At 37.0% G+C, this 20,165-nt stretch overlaps 2 protein-coding genes across 10 annotated transcripts in view; one reads left to right on the forward strand and one right to left on the reverse strand.

Moving 5' to 3' along the window:
* GPR155 (G protein-coupled receptor 155) overlaps positions 1-10,307 on the forward strand; it is a 28,022-nt gene extending 17,715 nt beyond the window's left edge. For 3 of the 9 annotated variants that reach the window (XM_027678514.1, XM_027678516.1, XM_027678517.1), the window contains 7 exons: positions 1-91; positions 711-815; positions 2,546-2,679; positions 4,239-4,334; positions 5,316-5,380; positions 6,052-6,189; positions 8,272-10,305. The exon at positions 1-91 ends at the window's left edge or, in 1 of these variants, runs on beyond it. In XM_027678514.1, the coding sequence (XP_027534315.1) occupies positions 1-91; positions 711-815; positions 2,546-2,679; positions 4,239-4,334; positions 5,316-5,380; positions 6,052-6,189; positions 8,272-8,494 (852 nt within the window). In that variant the 3' untranslated portion in view covers positions 8,495-10,305. Of the gene's footprint in view, positions 92-710; positions 816-2,545; positions 2,680-4,238; positions 4,335-5,315; positions 5,381-6,051; positions 6,190-8,218 lie in introns of all 9 variants that reach the window. The other 6 variants (XM_027678515.1, XM_027678518.1, XR_003533499.1 and 3 more) reach the window with 5 other exon arrangements.
* Positions 10,308-11,879: 1,572 nt separating this feature from the next.
* Positions 11,880-20,120, reverse strand: SCRN3 (secernin 3). The gene is made up of 7 exons (XM_027678523.1): positions 19,891-20,120; positions 19,594-19,775; positions 18,623-18,822; positions 17,761-17,973; positions 15,035-15,197; positions 14,514-14,694; positions 11,880-13,735 (listed from the first exon to the last, which is right to left on the reverse strand). Exons 1-7 carry the CDS (start codon positions 20,056-20,058, stop codon positions 13,580-13,582), a joined length of 1,263 nt encoding a protein of 420 aa, XP_027534324.1. The 5' UTR covers positions 20,059-20,120; the 3' UTR covers positions 11,880-13,579.
* Between the last annotated feature and the right edge of the window lie 45 nt (positions 20,121-20,165).

Here is a 20,165-nt window from a genome sequence, read left to right on the forward strand (position 1 = left end):
CAGCCTTCTCCAGAATCTTCTGCACAGCCTTCTCCAGAATCTTCTGCACAGCCTTCTCCAGGGTCTTCTGCACAGACATCTGCAGAAAGGGGTAGAGAAAGTAGATTTGTAAAAACAATAAATGGCTTGGGGTACTGTAAACTAATATTCCAAATTTAATTCTGACCTGGTAAGGACAGTTTACACCTTCAGGTGTTACACTAGGACAGAAAAAAATCTAGATATAACTGCCCAAGGATTAGCTTTATGTTTCTAAGGAAAGTTTTATTGTAAGGGTTGGAGAAGTGGACAAGAAAAAAAGCACGTGTATAGTTTTTATGTAAGTAGTGGTATCTTGATAAGGCTGTGATAAGTACAGTCCACTAGGCATCTGAGATTGTTTACTCACTAAACCCTCTCTCTGCAAATGAATTATATGCCAGCAGAAGCACTCAATGTGTTTCTAATCCTTCTTTTTTGTATGTAGCCTTTTTGATCACTTTCCAATTTTTTTGCCTCTAGCTAAAAGTATTTATGTTACTTCCATGATGGTAGTATAACATTAAACACTTCCTATATATTAGTGTTGTAACCTTTTTACCCTCTCAGCAAATTGGAAAAATTAACTCTGTCTTCTCCTTTTGGGTTATTTTTTGAGCATAATATTTAAAGCTGCATAGAATATATTGTTATACTTGGAAACTAACTATCCTATTACTGTATATGCTTAGTAGGTTGCTGTTCTTGTCAAGCAACAAATGGTGAATTATCCTGTGCTAAAGAGAGCAAAACGGTGTCAAATGCTGTTGAATGCAAGGTTCCTCCAATAGAGACAGGTAAAGCAGTAGTATCTTCTTGTTTTAATACTACAAGCTCTTCCTCAACATTTATGTGTTGTTCTCACGAAGAAACTGTTGGGGCTGTTGTGCTCTCAACTCTACCTGGATACCTTATATTTCATATTGAATTCAATTATTAGGCAATATTTTAGGTGTTTGTTCTCTTCTGCTGGTAGTTGTTTGTAATCTTTCAGTACTCAAGAGGGACAGTTGTTTTGGATGTTATTTTTTAATGCTAAGCTACTTTAACATGTCATTCTTAAGCATTCAGACTTTACCTCTCCACCATTGTCTTGTTTGGATGCTGGGAAGTTGCATGCATAACCCTACTTTGCATCAAGCTTTTAACATAAACATGCTCTTTTACATTCTCATATTCACATTTTATGTCTTAAGACTTTATTGTGTTTTGATCACTGAATGAGATCTAGAGGGATCTAGTGCTTATTGCAAAAATTAGGTTAAATGTCCATGGTGCTGTACTATTCATGTCTAGGAGAGAGAGATGGCAAAAATTGACTAAGAGGGCCTTAGTCTTATTCACTAAAATAGAAAAAAATTGATTGAACTGACTGTTCAGCACCTGATGGAAAACTGCCTGCCCAGCACATTCTCATTGTACATCATTTCCAGTAATCAAAGCTAGGAGCAATACAGCCTTGCTATTTTTCCTATTTATTTTTCTTGGTTTTTTTGCGTTCTTAACAAGACAGTTCATATCCTTAAGTTTTGCTTGCATGCAACATAATTTTTCAACAAATCTAAATATTTCGCACTGAAGCATACTTCAGTTATATTTCCTCTCGCAAAATTCTAGGTTTCTACCTATTTTGCCAACTATTTTATCTACTAAGTAATTTAAACAAGAATTTTAAGAATGTCTTCAATGATAGAGGAAGGCCAGTTTAATTTTCTTATCCTGAAAGATAAGGCAAAAAATACCTTATGATTGAGTGGAAATTATTTCAACCTCCTGAGTGAACACTTCAAAACTATAATCAGTAAAAACAAATTATAATGCATACACTTGTGTGACTTTGGCTGCAGTAATTACTAATTCTTTTATTATCCCACTAAACTGCTGTGACAGGTATCTGGTGCAAATTCTTAGGTATGCCCTTGCCTGGAAGTTTTTCACTGCCATCTAGAGGAAGATACTCAAAATTACTTAGAACTTTGTAGCTGGGAGACAAACATCCATTTCCTTTGTGTTTGGCTCTTTTGATTGATAGAATTATGATGGTGTTCTGATATAATATGTTAAAAATACATTCACAGACCTGAAATAAGTATGGTTGATTGTGTGTCTGATCTAGAGCTCAAGAACACAGAGATGCAGAGTAAAAACATTAGAGCTGACTGTATATTTGATTCTTTTTTTTCAGAAATGAAATTAAGATTTAAAAACTGGAGAAATGGGGGGAGGGGCATTTCATTATTTCTAGTAATGTTTTCAAAATATTAACCACAACATCAGTTTGAGTTAAATCTTTGAAAGAAGAATTCTGTTGCAAAAAGTCCCTTCATTTTAGTAGCACATGTAAATTACTGTTTCATTTGAGTAGATGTCTGAACAGGTTATTGTCAAAGCCAACATTACATTTTGCATGTGTCACTTCAGTATAGATACTTACAGGGTAATTTGACTCAGCAAGTGTCATTAACAAGTTTGCTCATGGAGTTCACAAGATAGAAGCCTAATGAAAAATTTCTGATTTGTTTTTCAGTGGATCAGTGTGTGAGTCATTGCAGTGCTCAAACGTGTGTATTGGCTCAGGAAGAACAGCTGCTACAGACTGGAGACAAACAACTGGCCAGACATGTGCTGCTGTGCTTACTTCTTGTTGTTGGCCTGTTTGCTGTAAATATTTTTTCTCCCCATGTTGTTTAACTCATTGAGGTAGAATGATTTTTAGGAAAGCTATGTAGACAGTCCAGTAAAAATCTTCCATTTAGTCATGTAACAATTCATTAAATAAAATAGAGGCTCTATTTTGGTCCCTTACTGGAAGAGGGATGTCATAAAATTAATTTTTCTGTGCCAGATCATAAATTAAAGGCAAGTTACGACTGATGATGATAGTGAGCAAGCCACACCAGAGAACCCTAAAGGAAAAAAAATGGAAATATATAATTTGGTAATTAGTTAATCATTAGTGCCCCTCTTCCCATTTTTCTCAAGAGTTAAGACTTCTCCCCTAGACAGTAATTAAAAATATAAACTGATCTGTACTTCTGAAGGAGACTACAAAAATTGGTCTATCTGATCATGTTTATGGTGAAACTGGGATTTCTCTGAGGTGTTTTAGTAATGAAGAATAATTTTAAGATTATTTTAAATGGGAAAATGCAATTTTATTGCTTTTGGTGGTGGTTTGGAGACAATGTAGCTAAGTTAGTGTTGCCACTTGTTATTACTGATGCAATCGCAGCTATGATTGCATCTACCTCCACCTACAAGTAGGAAATATGAAAATGTAATGCATTGGGGATATAATTTGAATTTTTAGCTCTGAAAAGATGAGAAACAACTCTCTGTGTTTTTGAATGTAATGCTCAAAGTTGAGTTTCTTGTGGTTTACAGTTGGGAGAGTATTTTTATTTGAAATGGAAAATAGTGTGGCACAAATATGCAGTACTGTGAAACAGGACAGTGTAGCACAACTGTGTGGGTTAATGCCTACTACTGTTGCTTTTCAGGTTCTGTTAAATTACAAAATGGAAGGTTTTCCTCTCTCAAATTTCCTCTATCAAATGTTTTATGCTATTATGCTATTTTTTTTACATCTTCTATATTTAAGAAGTCTAGCAAATGTTAGCCTGTATTTTAGTTGTATCTGTATGATTACATAGACACGATGAAATAATTTTATTTCATAGTGAAATAAAGTTACATTAATTAACCTTTACACACAAATGGGTTAACTTTGGAGAGTTTATTTCCTTCTACCAGGCATCTAAAATAGCTGAAGTGGTATGTGCTTCAGCTTAACCTAATCTTAACTATGCAGGAAATATGTAGAAAGCACTGGTTTTGGCTAAATAGGCCTAAAGACAAACACTGCAAATCTAATGTCAGGGCTAATATTTGCTGTCTTAAGTTGAATACCTAAGTATGCTTAAAGCAAGTTCCTTTTATAAACATGTAAAGAGGCAGGACCTCTACGCTGGTATGATTTGCAGTACTATGTTTAAAACAACCAAGCCTTCCCCTCCTACCTAGCTTTTAAGCTTAACTCACATGATGTTTTAACGTGTTTATTCTCTGTGATTTGTCTTTATCTGAATAATTCGTTAAACAGAGACCACGAAAATTGTGTAAGAATCTATTAGCATGTGAAGAATAAGAAAGTGCATTTGATTTTTAACAATCAGGTTAGGTTTATGGTTTTTGTTATTGTTTTTTTATTTTCTTTACAGAATCTCTCCAGTTGTTTGTGGTGGCTGTTCAACCAAGAGCCCGGGAGGCTGTATGTGGAATTGCAGTTCTTCTGTGCTGTGTTTAATTTTGGTCAGGTACTTAGCAATGTTTGTTCTGAAAATGACTTTGTTGGTGGGTGTTGCAGCAGATGCTGTTACAAGCACTGTAAGTTGAAGTTTTGAAACAATGCCAAAGTCACCAGCTCCTTATGTTTTGTCTCTTTTTCCTCAAGCTTTTCATTTTACTTTAATAGCTTTCTTTCATAATGCATGTATTCTATGACCATGAACACTTCCAGAGGTACAAATGACAACTGAATGCCAAATGCTTATGGAAACCAAGTAGGAATTTTGCCCAATTTATATCAGAAAGCTTCACCAGTGTCCCTTTTGTGGAGTTACACTGGTATAACAGTTGCAAGATGACTACGTGGATACTTTGGCTATAAGCCTTAAGTTACTATCCCTAGTTTCAGTGGCAGCACCTTTAGCTAAGAGCTGACAGACAGATGATTGTTCTAGCAGCACATGGCCTATTTCAGCGCAAACTTGTACATGGTAGCTTTGTTACGTGTGAAGGTGGAAATGAGGCAGTGTTAATATACATACTAGAGGAATGTTTTACAGATCCATGGGCAGGTGTGCCTACAAGATGCACTGCAGTATCAAATAATGATAGTAGTTTCATATAAAACCTGCACAGAAAAATGAATTAAGTAGAGAGCATTCTAGCACTTGAATTACAGTAAATCTCTTCGTTTCTTGACATTAACAAAGACAGATTTAATAACTGGCTGTGTAAGGATAGCCAGTTATCCCAAGTGTCAAGTGTCATGTCACAACATTGCTTTCACCCAACTGTTTCTTGAAGGGTTTATTTGGTGGACTGTTATGTATTAATCTGTCTTTTTAAGGTCCAAATGAAAAATCAAAGCAGAAACAAAATGCATTTTGAATGCTATCTAGAGAAGAGGAATACTTTACATGTATGTTTCGCACTGAGTTTTCAACGTTTCTGTTCTATAGAAACCAAAGTTTTTGCTTAATGCTGCTTTTTCTATATTTTTTTTCCTCCAGGGCTTCATTTGCTTTGGTATTTTTGGCTTAGACAAGCATTTAATCATTCTACCGTGCAAGCGAAGGTAAATAGAATCTTTACACTTATAAACTGAATTATGACTGATAGTCATTTTTTAAGGGTATTGAGTGTTCAGTGCTGTAGCATTCCATTTCCTATTTGTTCAGTCTTCCAAATTTCTTTTCTCTCCCACTTGTGGAGAGATAATTGCAGTTTGCTGTGCATGAGGTTTTACTGCTGTCCTAATGACACTTTCGAAGACAAAAATCCTGGGAGTTCCTAGAGACAAAATTTTTGCCAAATGATGGATCATCAGAAATAATTTCTGCTGATAAATTAAAACTTAGATATGGATGCTGAATCCAATTATATCATCACTGTTTGAAAGTCCCATATTCATAACCTCATGCACGTGTTTTGTGTGGATGGGCACTTTCACTGTGGAGGAGTAAGTTGTACAAAGCCATCTTTAACTTAGAGCTCACTGGCTGCCATGTGAATGCAGCAGCTAAAGCTGGCTCCCAACTACTCTGACTTTCCTTCTACCTGAGCCTAGAATAACATTTCTCAGTGTTCAAAAGCCATACAAGTATATTAGGAAGATTATATGTAAAGTATTGGGCACCAAGAGTAAAACAGTTGTGGTAACCTTCCTAGGAGTTCTATTCTGTTATTTCCAGTTCCAAAAAAATGGCCCTGGTAGTTTTGCTGGGTTTAATTTTTCTTTTTTTTTAGGCTTGCATTTTTCTGGGGTGGAAGAGAAGCAGCAGGGCATACAGACCCCTCTGTACCTGAGGAAATCAGGATGACCTGTCAACAGTTTGTTCGTTATCATAGAGATCACTGTGTCAAAAGCATTGTCAAAGGCAGAAGGTAAGTTTTTTCCCTGCACATATAACCTGTTACAAAGATCATAAATCACCTTTTAAAAATAATGAAATGCAGTATAATCTGTAGGCAATTTCTGTTGTGGCATATTTATTCAATCCCTAAGGTTTAAAAATTTAAGAGAAAAATGTTTCTGGTCTCACACTGAAACATTGAGGTGCAAGTTATCACATCCCATCTAGGGTTTCAATAAATTACAAAAAGTTTTATATCGTTAAGGGATTGCACCAGTTTTTGCATTTAACTGGAGTTCAGGAGATAAAATAGTTCTGAAAAAATGTATATGATAATACCTGTAATAGTTAATGTGTCTAAGTTTTGTCAAACTTGAGACCCTTCATTTGTTTTATTGTGAGATGAAGAAGCTGTCCATGTGTGTGTGACTGAATGCTTACAAATAAGTAGCTTTTACAGGATGCAAAACTGTTGCAACTGATTTTAGTGTGTACTCAGAGGCCACTCAGTATGTGAGATTATAGTGATTTTAGTGCTTTTACAGCTTTTGAGTTCATAAAATTTCTTTTGCTCATACCTCTAATGAGGCCTAAACCTCAATTTATGAGATCAGCAGAGCTTTCAGAAGCAAATTATGATACCTGAATCAAGGATTATGTCTTCAGGTATGTGTAAGTGGATGAGAAATAAAATGCAGACAGAAGCAGCAGGAATAAGAAAAAGATTCTGCCTTTATTCAAATATAATAAATGCAGACATGAAGAATTGTTCTAATAGGACACTTCGACTTTTCCTATCATGTAAACTTTTAAGTAGGACTAGTTTGGCAGGATGGGGTGGTCTTTTAATGGTCGGATAGTCCAAAACCACATTGCAGAACTGTTTTAGACAGCATGAAGATTTTGTTCAGTCACCTCAGAAGTCAGTTATGTTCCATAAGAAAGATGTATCAGAAAATGTCTGTTGTGAAATAGAACAGGTTTTATATCTGTGTTTCCTGTGCTTCTTCTGCTGTTGTGGTTTCTTGGGCTTTGGGCTGTTCATTAAGTTGGGTTTTGTGGTTTTTATTAATCATACATCCACCTGAGAATACATGAAAATATGATATTTGTTGCTTCATTGTTGTAATATGTTTGTGCAGAACTTGTTTCATGTCTTATTTGTCCATGTGAATTAAAACAAAGCATTTATCTTCTCATTTTAAATATTCATCTGTCTCGATCCTATCCTCTTTGATTTAAACATAACATAACTGAGACCTTATAACCATGGATTTTAATTTATTTTAATTTTTGCGTCTCTGCTAGTAGATGTTAACACTTGCTCTGTGTTAGTGCTGCTTTTAACTTAAAAAAAAAAAAAACAGGGGAAAAAAGTTTGGTTTATGCTGTCTTGTAGCTCTTAATCACCTTCAGAAACCCTGGGCTTGGTTTCCATAGCGTAGATTTTAGATAACCAGAAACATTCATTGCTGCAGCTAAATTTTTGCATGGCATTTTTACTGCAACTAGGTAGATGCTAGTGGCATGCCCTCATAAATATGTAGAAGAAAATTATTCTTGTTGTAAAGGTTTTGTTTATTCTTAGTACTGCCTGTGTGGTAAATACTTAACAGGATATGCAAGTTGTAAATGGTTTTTGTTTACAATGTATGTAAACAGTTAGTATCTGTTTAAAGCTGTCCATAAATTATAAAAAGGAATTAAAGTTCAGACTTGAGTCCCTGTTGCTGGGGGCACGCTGCTCTCAGATCAGATATTTTGTTGTAGAATGGTCATGGTAACAAGTACGTGGGAAGTAAATACACAAGAAATAAAATTACATTGTGTGAGTTTTTAGGAAAATTGCTACTTATGCCCACTGAAGTTTATTTGCACAAGTGTAAAACAACTTTGTATGTCCATATTGCTTCTCGTTGAAGTGTCTGTAGGAAACGGTAGGGAACATTGGCATGTCCCTAATATACAAAACTTGCAAATTCTCTTCTAACATGCTCTTAACTATCATGATATCTTTCCTTGTTTCCTGCTATTTTTCCTTGCCTTTCCCCATCGTGCAGTGGTGATACCAGATTTACAGAACATGTGGGTGAATCATTCCTTTGACATACAGGTGTGGTGCAAAGATCTCCACTGGCATCTTCTTTGGCTGTGACCTGGTGAACTGGCTCATTCAAGTTGGCCTTGCCTCCGACCGTGGCGAAGCTGTGATGTACGGGGACAGACTGATGAAAGGAGGTGTCGTCCAGCACATTACAAATGAATTTGAATTTCGGGATGAATATTTGTATTACCGCTTTATTCCTAAGAGATCAGTTGCAGTTGAGAGCCATTGACCTGAGCATGTAGGCAAGGGACAGGTAGTTAGGGGTGAATGTGACCACCCTCTGCCTTCACCACTGGAACTGGAAGTGTTTCTTTCTCAGGGCTCTCAGGGAACTGTGCTATTCTCTCTTGTAAGATTGAGAGATGTGGTTCTATTTGTGTCTATTCTGGAGGAAATGGTAGCAAGTGATATTTAGTGAGCATTCCAACCAGAATGCAACTAAATGAAACCAGATGCTCTGGATTTAGAGCATTTTTTCCATTCTGAGCAAAACAAATCGTAAAATTATATGTGTCACTGTTGTATTTTATAGGCATTATAACAGCAGCTTTAGTGACTGATGCCACAATGAGGAAGAAAAACCCCATGAAAGGTATTTTTCATGTTGCTGAATGTTTTCCATATTTTAGTGTGATGAAATATTGATGCCTGTTTACAGTCAGGCTTCCCCCTGACTTCATAGAAGTAGGATTTCTTCTATCATACCCCAGTTTTGACTACTCTGCTCTTGTCTAACACCAGGAACTTTTTCTAGCTCTTTACACCTCAGATCAGGTGGGTTTTTTCTCCCTTAAAGATAAAATCCTCCATTTATAAAAGTGGAATTGTTGTGACAATGTTCCCAATGTCAGAGGATTAAAGCTGAGGAAATACCAAGTGGAATAAATAATGGTTTTGTACAAACCTACCAAATCTCAAAACCATAAAAATACGCAGCACTCTTCCAAATTAGGAAATTACATCATGGAATAAACAATTTGTTCTGAAATTTTGCCTTATGGTGGTAGTAACAGCTTTATCAAGAGTAGATTTTTACATTCTGAAATTAGCCTTTACAGTTTAATTCAGAAGTGCCAGCCTCAAATAAGGATTTTATGGAAGCCTTGGAGACGTGTAAGTCAAGACAAAATTCTTTTTCAAACCATGGAACTTTTTAAATTAAATACAATGATTTTTTAAAATCTATTCTATAAAGAATCCTAACTGAACATCCAAATTGGGGTTTAGAGTAGCTAAAGATCCTAAATTTTAGTTGTTTGCCTAACACAGGTTCTAATAAACCTCAGGTATCCTCCTACAATATCTAAATAGTTACTTTAGTGTCATTCAGATTCCTGTGCACTGCAGGCAGAATCTGAGAACCTATGTGTCTTCTGCAGTATTTAAAAAAAGTTAAAGACCAAGTGTTATATCTGATAACCATTGTGCTGCCCTTTTAAAACTGCAAGAACAGCATTTATATGTCTATATAAAAATTTTATATAGTGAGGGAAAGGAATCCAGGTATTAAAAAAAAATCATTTGCTCAAGCATATGAATAACTCCTCTTATCCTTGTTTTTAAAAGTCTTTCCCTTCCTTTTTTTCCCTTTTTTAGTACACAGGTTTTTATTCTATCTAATTTTGCATCCACTTTGTATTAAGAATTAAAAATTATTTTAGCAGCATAAGCTCCTGTTTAAGTAGCAGTTGTTTTATGGTTGCTATAACTCCATGCAGGACTTACATTGAAAAAATAATTCCTTTTACTGTCATTCTTCTTGCACTTTTGCAGTGTACACAGAAAAATAATTGCGTTCTACTGCGTATGTATGCCATGGAAACTGACATATTTTAATGTTTTCCAGCAACAAAATAATTGACATTTGTATCAGGCTGTGTCCACAAAGGAAAACAGTAGTGTATTTCCATAATAACTGCTGAAGACAACTGCATCAAATATTTTGGAATAATTAGATATATGTGACTTAAGAGCAGAAGCTGTGAGTGTGTCTGGCTTCTAAATACTGTAATTTGTCAATAAATCTATTACTTGATTTCAGAGTTCGGAGCTGTGTTGTGATGTGAGATGTGAGAGGGTTATATGTGCATGTCAAAGCTTATGACAAATGTATTTTTCTGAGAGATTTGTTAAAGTGGCTCTTGGGTTTCAGTTCTGGTATTTCTTAAATCCACCCTTAATACTTTTTAAGTAGACAGAGAATTTGTTAATGGGTGTCCACAGAAAGGTATGTCCATACCAGGAACGTTTCACATTATCAACTACTTATCAAATACAATTAATTTTTTTTTAATTCTTCAAATATTCAAGAACTTGATCTTAGGGAAGTTTTACAGTCCTATTCATAATCATTGTTCTTGCACTCTTGCCTTTTTCATTTTCATCGTGAAAGTCTTGCTTCCTTTTTTTTTTAATGGCTCTGCTGTTTCCTAGATTTGAACACAACATATCCGTAAGTAAGAAATTGCTCAAAATTTCTGCTTAGAGTTTCTAAATCACTGGGTACTTCTGGAAGCCAAGAATAGATGTGAATAGCTTTAGAAAATTAAAAAACTTTTTATCTGGTAAATATTTACTTCCACCAAGGAGCAGTTTTAGAATAGTTGACAATTTGATGTTATGTCAGTAGTTGATCTACTGATATGTGGATTTGTGGTGGTTAGAAATAGTTTTGCTTTAAAGATGTGGTCAGTGGTACAACGAGATTTTTTATTTTGAAGGTGGGTTAGTTTGGGGTAATTCTCAGTTAACTTGGAAGTTAAGTTCTGTGAAAACATCTACTGAACAAGTAAGTGCAGAGGAATATCCAGTGAAACGTTGGATCATTGGATCTTTTTTCTAGGACTAATCTCAAAATAATTGTGATAATGGACAGGGATGGATATAATACTTGTAGATTTCTAAGTAGAAATTTTAGTACTTTTTTTTTTAAATAATGTTCCTTCATAACCTCTAGACCTTTTAAAATCAGCTGTGATACATTCCTAGGTGAAATCCATGCAAAGATTGCCCTCTAGAGGACATTCTGATTTTTTTTTTTTTTGTTATATGGTTGTACAAGGGAGGGAGGATTATTTATTCCTCCTGATCTCATCTTCATATTATATTTTTACACTGCGTGTATTTCAAGAGGATGAAATCCCAAGATAAAAAGGTACTGAAATATTCTTACTCTTTTGGCCATCACTTGAACTGTCTCCACTCATTACATTGTTTTTACTTTGTATCCTGTAGACCAGTTAGTATAAAAAGCAACACATAAACAAGAGGAACAGTTGGACTGTACCTGCCTGTATTACAACTGGGCTGATATGCTTAACCTTCTGAATTGCCACCCCATGATTAAGTGGCCAAGAAGTTCACTTAGAGACTCCACTGACTTCACTATTGTCCTTCCTGTGTAACTTCAGTATTTGCATTGTAGCATAGAATTGTTTCACTTGTTTTGCCATGCTGCCTGTAAACTTGATTCATACCTTGGTTTCAGCACAGTTTTACCTGACATTTACCGATGCTTTGAAGCTATGAAAGAGCTAGTGTGGAACAGCTGATGAGCAAAAATAGGACAAAGATACACATGGTTGTTAGATATGGACATCCATAAGGAAAACAAGTAAATGCAGCAAATTTTTATTAAATCTATCTTCCAGTTAACAAACATCCACTATGTACTATTGCACTTCTATGAAATTTTGTTGTCAACAAACACAGGTTCAAAAGGATCACAGTCAAATCCAACTTGCTTTCAGTTTAACTTGCTACTCAGTCCTGCTTGCTATTGCCACATGGCACACTAGAACTAGTAAGTTCAAGAGCTTTTCCTGGCTCATTAGTTTCTTACTGTGGATCTGAACACAGCATCCCAAATTAATTTCTACTTTCATTTTAGCATCAAAAAGAATAAATTCTGCCAAATTCTTACTTTTCATATTAATTCTGCAAACTTCATTGACTATTCATTTGCATGTACTTACTTTTTTTACCAGTGGGGGATAGAACAGTTTACAAAATGAGAAAATTGCATGTTCATGGCCGTATCTTTAGCATCTGAGATTATTCTAGACTAAATATAGAGAAACCATCAAAGAATGGTCTTTCTGTGGTCTGCTTTGTCTGTGGGGATGCTGGATCATGTCACATCACTGCTGCAGCTCTAATGCTCCATTTCATGGTCCATGTTTTCTTCTAAAGGTTTGCAGAAGTGTTGGCTTTTGAGTGGTTTGGTTTTTTTCCTTACAGTCATACTTTTTATCCTGCTTCATCATGTGGTAAAGTCAGTTCTTTGTTATTTGTTCAGTTTGTCCCTTGCCACAGATAATAAAAGAAGTGTCATATATTGATCATTACTTTTAAACAGCATGAGGCTGGGCAAAAAGCTTGATTAAATTAACTCCACAGTCTACTAATTTTGGCAAACGAAGTCATGGTTAAAAGGCTTAATATGAAGTGAAAAAAAATTTAAAGTACTTTTAAGTGTCCTGCTTGAGTACATGTACATACTTTTGTACCTCAAACTCTTCCTTTCTGGTTGCCCAATTTTAAAAAGTAACAATTCAAGAAACATTTTAAAACTCCCACATCATAGTGCATTATAAAGTGCATTGGAGAATTAATTTGACAATAATCATATTCTATGTAAATAAGTTTATTTTTCAGTATCAGGGTGGGGGAAAATAGAAAGGGAAGTGAAAACTGTGTGGTAACTTACAGGATGCTTGCATTGATGAATTCCATGTAATCAGATTTCACAACCACTCATGGTAAAATTATAACTGTGATTTGTTTTTAATATAACTTGAACTCTTAGCCTATTTTACATTGAAGGAGTAGAAGGTTCATATAAACCTGTCTTAGAGTGGTTTCATCAAACAACTGACTATCGATCTTACTTTCCTTTTTATTCAGTGCTCATCATAGATTCCACATTTTACAAAGTCTTCAGTATGGCCATTTTAATTCAGGTAGTCTGACTTCTGCTACAATTCTCTTGACTATAAAAGCTACATGTGTGTACACTAGAACTGAGTTCTCCAAAGCTGAATTGGTGTTCTTTAGCCAGAGATGGAGCTGTTCCACAATTTCATCAAGTTATTGCATTCTAATTGCATCTGTTTGTTGGCAAAATCAGTCTCTGCTGACAGCTTTGTGCCACGTACAAAGCCACTGCCTAGCTCTTAGGAGCCTTTTCAGCATTGCTTCCTACAATCAAAAGCCTAATATTTGTCCTAAATATTGAATCCACAATTTTAAAACTGTCCATATTAAGTGGTATACTGAAAATAAGATGTAATTTTACCCCATTCAAATAATATTCTTAGCTATATATTTTGAGTTCTTGTTCTACACACTGTGAAAAAAGTTTAACCACTTGGTTAACATCAAGACATCCATTTTGCAGGATTGATTCCATTTGACTTATCTTCTGTTTCTCCAGCTTCTGTAACTCCTGGAGCATTTCTTTACCTTTGCCCTGCAAAAAGAAACATCTATTTCACTAAAAGATATACAGAGTACGTAGTGATCACCCTAACATAATTCTGTTCTACAGTCTCTAGTTTAATCTTTTAAGAGTTTCTAGGGTGCAAACTTGTATTGGTACAAGTCAGCACCCTGACAGGTTTTCTTAGATACCTTTCCTAATATCTAGCATTCACTTAATCTCCCTACACCCTTCTGATGGATTGAAAATAAAATTAAAGCTGCTTCAGATATTTATGTTACCAAAACTTAAGTGGGCATATGACTGACTTATCTTTAAGAACACATATCCATAAATAGGAGAGATGCTACTGTTCAAAGTAAGCAACTCCCTTCCTGCTTCACCTTTGTGTACAGCTATCTTTGTCATCTTGTTTCCTTTCCTGTCCATACCAAGCAATGATGAAAGGCAAGCCCTCCTTTCTGCCTGAGACCTGAAGAGTTTTAAGTCCTCTTACCAGGAGTTGTCTACTCCCTTGTGGCTGCTCAAGCATTTCCCCCTTATCTGACTGGCGCAGGACTCTGTGGTGAACAGCTTTTTAAAGGTGAGCCATGCAGATACTTACCTGGGCCTGAGCCTGGGAGTACAGTACAGTGCTGGCTGCAGTTTGAAACGTGCCTGCTAGATGCCAACACAAGGGGCTTCTGGGGCACTACACTGTTCTTTGCCATCCATCAAAGGGCATTAAATGGCACTGCATTAACAAAATGTGAGCAAGGAGCTTATATAAACCACCTGCTTGCATTGAAATCTAATTTAATCAACGTACCTCATTAGTTTCCATAACTACAGTAGCACTTTCATGTTTTTTATAGAGCTCATGTCTTCGATCTGGCTTACTCTGGAAACGTGGTTGCTTCTTAACTGGATCATCATGACCAAATGTAGGGGACGTAGTTTTTAATAACTGAGTAATATCGGGCACAAAAATGAAAGGCTTGAAGACAGACCTAGAAAGAGAAAATAGAACAGAGATCCTTTACTGACCCAGTTTTGTTAAAATTGTTGAGTCAGTATTTTCCCCCATTCTTCTACTTCCTTCTTTCAAGAAGAAAGTATTAAAAAAAAAAATCTAACTGATGTCTAAGTCAGTGTCACAGCAGTATTTCACTAAGTAGGTTGGTACAGAGCATTAAGGTACATAATACATTATGTACCTCCTACATTTGATTCTGCTTTTTCAGGGGGGGAAGAAAGACAAAGCAAAAAGGAATATAATTAGACAAACTGCAGCACTTTTTCATTTAGATATTTGCAATTTTTTATCCTATTTACTTGCTGCTATATCACCTTGCTGGATCTGGAGTTCCAGTAAAGTAGTGAATACAGGGCAGATTAGGCTGCTGAGGCAGTACAGACACCATGCTGCCAGTTGTCATAAATCCACCTTCCATGTTAATGCCACTCTCTTTGTCACGAAGAATTTCCATCATTATTTCAGAAGTGATAGATCCTATTTAAGATACAATACAATGATTTAGACACAGAGCTACCTATAATACCAACTAAATGCCATGTTCACTACAACTGTCTCCTTTTTCCTTTAATAGGCAATGCCAGTTTTAGTTTGTCTGTGTTGGCAGGAAAAAAAATCATCCTAATGGCATACCTTAATAGCTAATACACGTATAAATGTTACTGCTTTCCCCAAAGTGATAATGCATTATAATATGACTTAAAAAGCGGGGAGGATGAAAACAAGTGGTATTTCCCAGAAAGGTAAATTACATATGACTAGCAAATGGTCATTCACAAAGTAACTTTTCAGATGAAAATTAGTATCTTGGATTAAATGCTGAACTCTGAGCACTGTGTGGAAGTTAAGATAAGTCATCTGTTCAAATACTGTTTGGTATTTGAACAGAGTTAATACCACTGTGTTGCTTTGAAAATATAAAAATAATAACCACTCTGCGTGGATTTTGTGTGAAACTTTGAAAATGAAACACTAAGACTGTCACTTGTTTTTTGGGTTTGGTTTTTTTGGTGGCTTTTTTTTTTTTAATGTATTTTCATCCTCTGACCTTAAAAAGCACTTAGGCTTCAAGCTAACAGTCAAAAGGATGCACTGGAGTAACATGTTCTATATTCAGAATCAACAGAAACTAAAGTAGTACATTCATTTGTAAAGAAGTCTTAATCAGCACCCTGTGTGAGGTATAGTGCCAAGTGTCACCTTTCTTCTCAGGTGAAACAAAGCCCTTTCCATATATGCCTCTGCATCCAGTGTTCAAATGATATTGCTGTTCATGTACAGCATACACTGAAGCTCAGATACTGGCATGGTATCACCAAGCCATCCAATATTCTAACAGGCAGCACTTGCAGAAGTTTTCACATTTGGTGTATCAGTAGAGGGTACACTTCTGGTACAAAAACAGTTCATTCACTTTTTTTTAATTTGAAGGTATCATCTACATTTTTAATATTTTAATGTTTCCCTCAGTGAGTTCTAACTGCATAGAGATTCTTCTTTTAAACTGCCTTGCTGTTTCCTTTTAAAGTAATTGCTTGTAAGTCAGATGTCTTCAATAATGTTTTTTCATGCATGATCCAAATTGCCTGTAGACAGGCATGCAGCACTACATTTCAGCAAGGAAACACTCTTAAGTATTCCCACAGCTGCCTGGGAAAGTCAGAGAATTAAAGAAATCAGCAAGCTAGACAAATCAAAGAAATTAAAAGAAGCAAAGGTCAGTTTGTCAACTGCAACTTGGCAACCTGTCCAGCAGGAAAGAAGGTACTACACATTTTCCATTAGACTTTATTATAATTTTGTATGCCTGAAATACATTCCCTGTGTTTTGAAATAAAAATAATATTTATCTAAAAATGGTCTTCACATGGTAGGTAGCCAGAAAAAAACCCACAACTGTAATGCTACCGAGTGAAAAAGTGAGGAAGGGTAGATGAAGAAACCAGTGATTTTACTGATTCTGTAAACCAAATAGCTTTTAGTTAGGGCACCTATTTAAAATAAATCTAAACAAAGTGTGCCATATGAGGCTGATAACCTGAACACCTAGTGAGATTTTTCAAATAGCTCAGGTAAATGCCTGAAAATGGGGATTTAGAATGAAAACACAGATAGAATCTTAGCGTTGTTAAAATACAAGTAAATACAGGTATTATGAAAATGCTTTCAGTATTCAGAACCTGCAATTCCCAAAATGAATGCAGGATTTACATGATCACTAGAGCAAAACTGCAAAAGGTAATTCACTCTGATGCATTAACTAAATGCTAAACCTGGTCTGGCAGAGTTCAGCTAAATAAGTAAGAAAAAAATGAAGAGGTGCAGTGTAATCTTGGTTCAGATTAATTCCTTCAAATGAGCAAGTGAATACAGATGCAGTTAGAAGAGAAGTAATAGCTTCTTTCTCTAGAGGTCTGAAAAATAAGTAAGTTTACTGATTAGGAGCACCTGCTTAGAGTACAGAAGATTATTTTCTTCTGCTCTCAGTGTGTTTTATTAGACTACACAAGATTAGAGTAGCAGTTACAGTGAAACTACAAAGGCTTAAAAACCAATGTCAAAAATAAATGCAAGATATGTATCTGAGTGCTGTGCTGTTGCCTGAGGCTTATATGAATGGCAGCAGACTGAAGTTGTTCGTAAGGTTCTTTGTGGCTGCAAACCACTGGAAGTCTGTTTTAGCCTCCAGTTTTTTGTCCTTGGAAGTAGAGTAATAATACATAGCCTATCAAAATGTTTCAGAACAGGTCTTACACAGTATTTAGTGATATGGTCATAATGTGATCTCTCACGATTGTTGCTGTTGCTGTATGTGTTTGATATTTGACCCTTGTTTTAATTTTTCCTCATGAACATATTGTCAAAAATGGATAGATTTCAAGTTCAGCACTTCTCCTTTAGGCAAAACGTTATTCTAGTAAGTTCTGGTTCACCAAGTCATATGAATAATTGCCTGCATCAGATGTATAATCATTTATGATTAACATAGGTCACTAAATACTTTGCATATCTTAAAAAAGAATATATATAAAAATTATACCTTTATGTTTGTTCAGAAGTTTATAGCCTTCACAATATCGGCCTCTGGTTGTGGTCATTCTGGCAGTATTGACATAAGAATACGTGGCAGCGAAATCAAATTCCTTTTCGCCATCCCACCAGCCATTGCTTTTAGCATATTCCTTCAATTTTGGGTGTTCTCTGTCAATCTTGGTTGTGATAGAGAGCTGGTTGGAAATATTACGTACACCTCCTGTTTGTAAATTGAGGAAAGAACTGTTTCAATACATAGAATGATTTTTCTTGGGATTTTGTTTACAATTACTTAAGCAAATCAGAAATGAAGAGTTTCCTGTAAGATCTCTGAGTCCCGTGGTTTATTTTTGGCCCTCTTTCCCTAGCTATATGTATTCTTCTGATTGAAATTCCACTGCAACTCAGTTCTGACTCATTTGCTCCTATTGCCAACATTGTACTTCAGGTTCTGTCCTGATTATTCCCATCTTTACATTCTTCCTCTTAAACCTCCAAAGACATAGCTTGTCCTTCTAAGTCCACTGGAAGGGCCCAATACAGCAATCCTGTCACCAAATGAAATTGCCATTGATTGCCATCATCCCTATGACCATACATACTGCTGTCATTCTCATGCTGACCTCTCTGTCCTCTGTATTCCAAGTGTAGGAGTGGATACCTCTGACTTTGAAAAGGCCCTGTCACTCAGCTCCTCTGACAAACTGCTTGCCACTCCACACTCATGCCCTAGGAAGCAACTCCTGTTTACAGGCACATGTATGTAGCTGGAAGTTAGTTTGATGCCTTAACGAAATGGTAAATGAAAAGTGGAGAACTGCCAATTGTCATTGCATTTGAAATGTTTAAACAAAGAGCATCGTCCATACCTTCTACTTTTTCTGCTGCCCAGTATTTTCCTGATGTCTCCAGCACCCATGCTTCCTTTCTGTCAGCTATCAGAAAACTGTTATGGTATGTAAATGTCATGTGGCTCTCCATACAGTTTCCTCCCTGTCCATATTTTTCCAGCAAATCAACTATGACAGTAAGAGCCTTTTCAGCTGTGTCTGCTCTTTCAAGTCCAAGCCTAAAAAAAAAAAAAAGGAAGATGTTATCTTTGGAACTATAAACTCCACATACAGCTTTTCAGCTTGAGTATTCAAATTGACCTGGAATGCTATTTCTATATGTACCTGACACTTGTATGATCTGGTAAGAGAAATGAGCAAGTCACTTAAAGGGCTTCTTTGAAGTAAGTCCTCTATGTGCTTGATGTGGGGAAAAACACCAAATGGAAATACAGAAAAGCAGGGAGAAGGCTCCTACAAAATGCCTGCAAGTCCTGTGTGGGTATTGGACGGGGGGGAAACAGTACCAAGAAGAGTTGACTGACTGCTGTAGGTTAATGAGAGTTACACTGGCACCCAATGGGGTAGGCACATGAAGCTGTTATTTATACAAAGAGGTGCAGCTAAGACTGAAACTTAAAATTATGTGTGTGTAAGATGGAGGAAATAGGAAATGAGTACAGACCCTAGAAAAAGGCCCAAACACTAGTTCCTGAAGTCTTCCTGTGCTCTTAAAAGAATTGCTTCAGTTTAGTATAAACTTTTATAGAGAGGAAAATGTTTGCTAATTTCCTTGACAGATTCTGGTCTAATGCCTGATACCTCTTGTGGGCTCCTGGCAGAGATTTAATGCCTGTGCCAATAAGTACTTATTTTTAACCATAGCTAGAATAGTGGAAGAAGTGTTTTCTGAAAGTGAAAGGACATATTTCCCCATATAACTCAAACCAAATGTTTCCACGTTAAATTCCAAATCCGAAATACCATTCACCAGAAAGGCCTGTGCAAACCTTACGAGGTCCATGCCGAGGAGAGCTTCGCTATCGCAGACCTCTTCCCTGCCCCACACGGCTTCGTTCCCGATGCACACGCCGTGCTCGTTGGCTCCCATCTCCGCGCCCCAGAGCCAGGCCGGGCGGCTCAGCACCACGGCGTGGGTCCGCTCCGCCTGCTCGATGCTGATGTAGGTGCACTGCAAGGGGTCAGAGCACACCGCGGGTCACCGGCCAAATCGCGGGCTAAGCACGCAGGTAGCGGGGTGAGAGGGGTGTTTTCGCCACCTCCCGCAGGACTCGTCCTGCCCTCACCTCCACCGCGGCGCCGGGCGGGTGCGTCGCGGCCGGGAAGTGCACGACCTCCTGCACCTCGTCCGCCGGCCGGTCCGAGTTCTTCCCGAACACCACGCGGCCCCCGGCCGCGGCGGGCGGCAGCGCCACGAAGGTGTCGCAGGAGCGGGGCGACGGCCAGGGCGACATTGTGGCGGCGGTGGCCGCTGAGCGGGCCCGGCGGGGACAGCGGCGGTACCGGCGGGGACAGCGGTGCCACCGGCGGCGGGGCGGGGCCGGCGGCGCCCGCGGAAGAC

This window comes from Neopelma chrysocephalum, unplaced genomic scaffold (assembly GCF_003984885.1).
Source record: "Neopelma chrysocephalum unplaced genomic scaffold, ASM398488v2 Primary Assembly neopelma1_44, whole genome shotgun sequence".
Taxonomy (NCBI): Eukaryota; Metazoa; Chordata; class Aves; order Passeriformes; family Pipridae; genus Neopelma; species Neopelma chrysocephalum.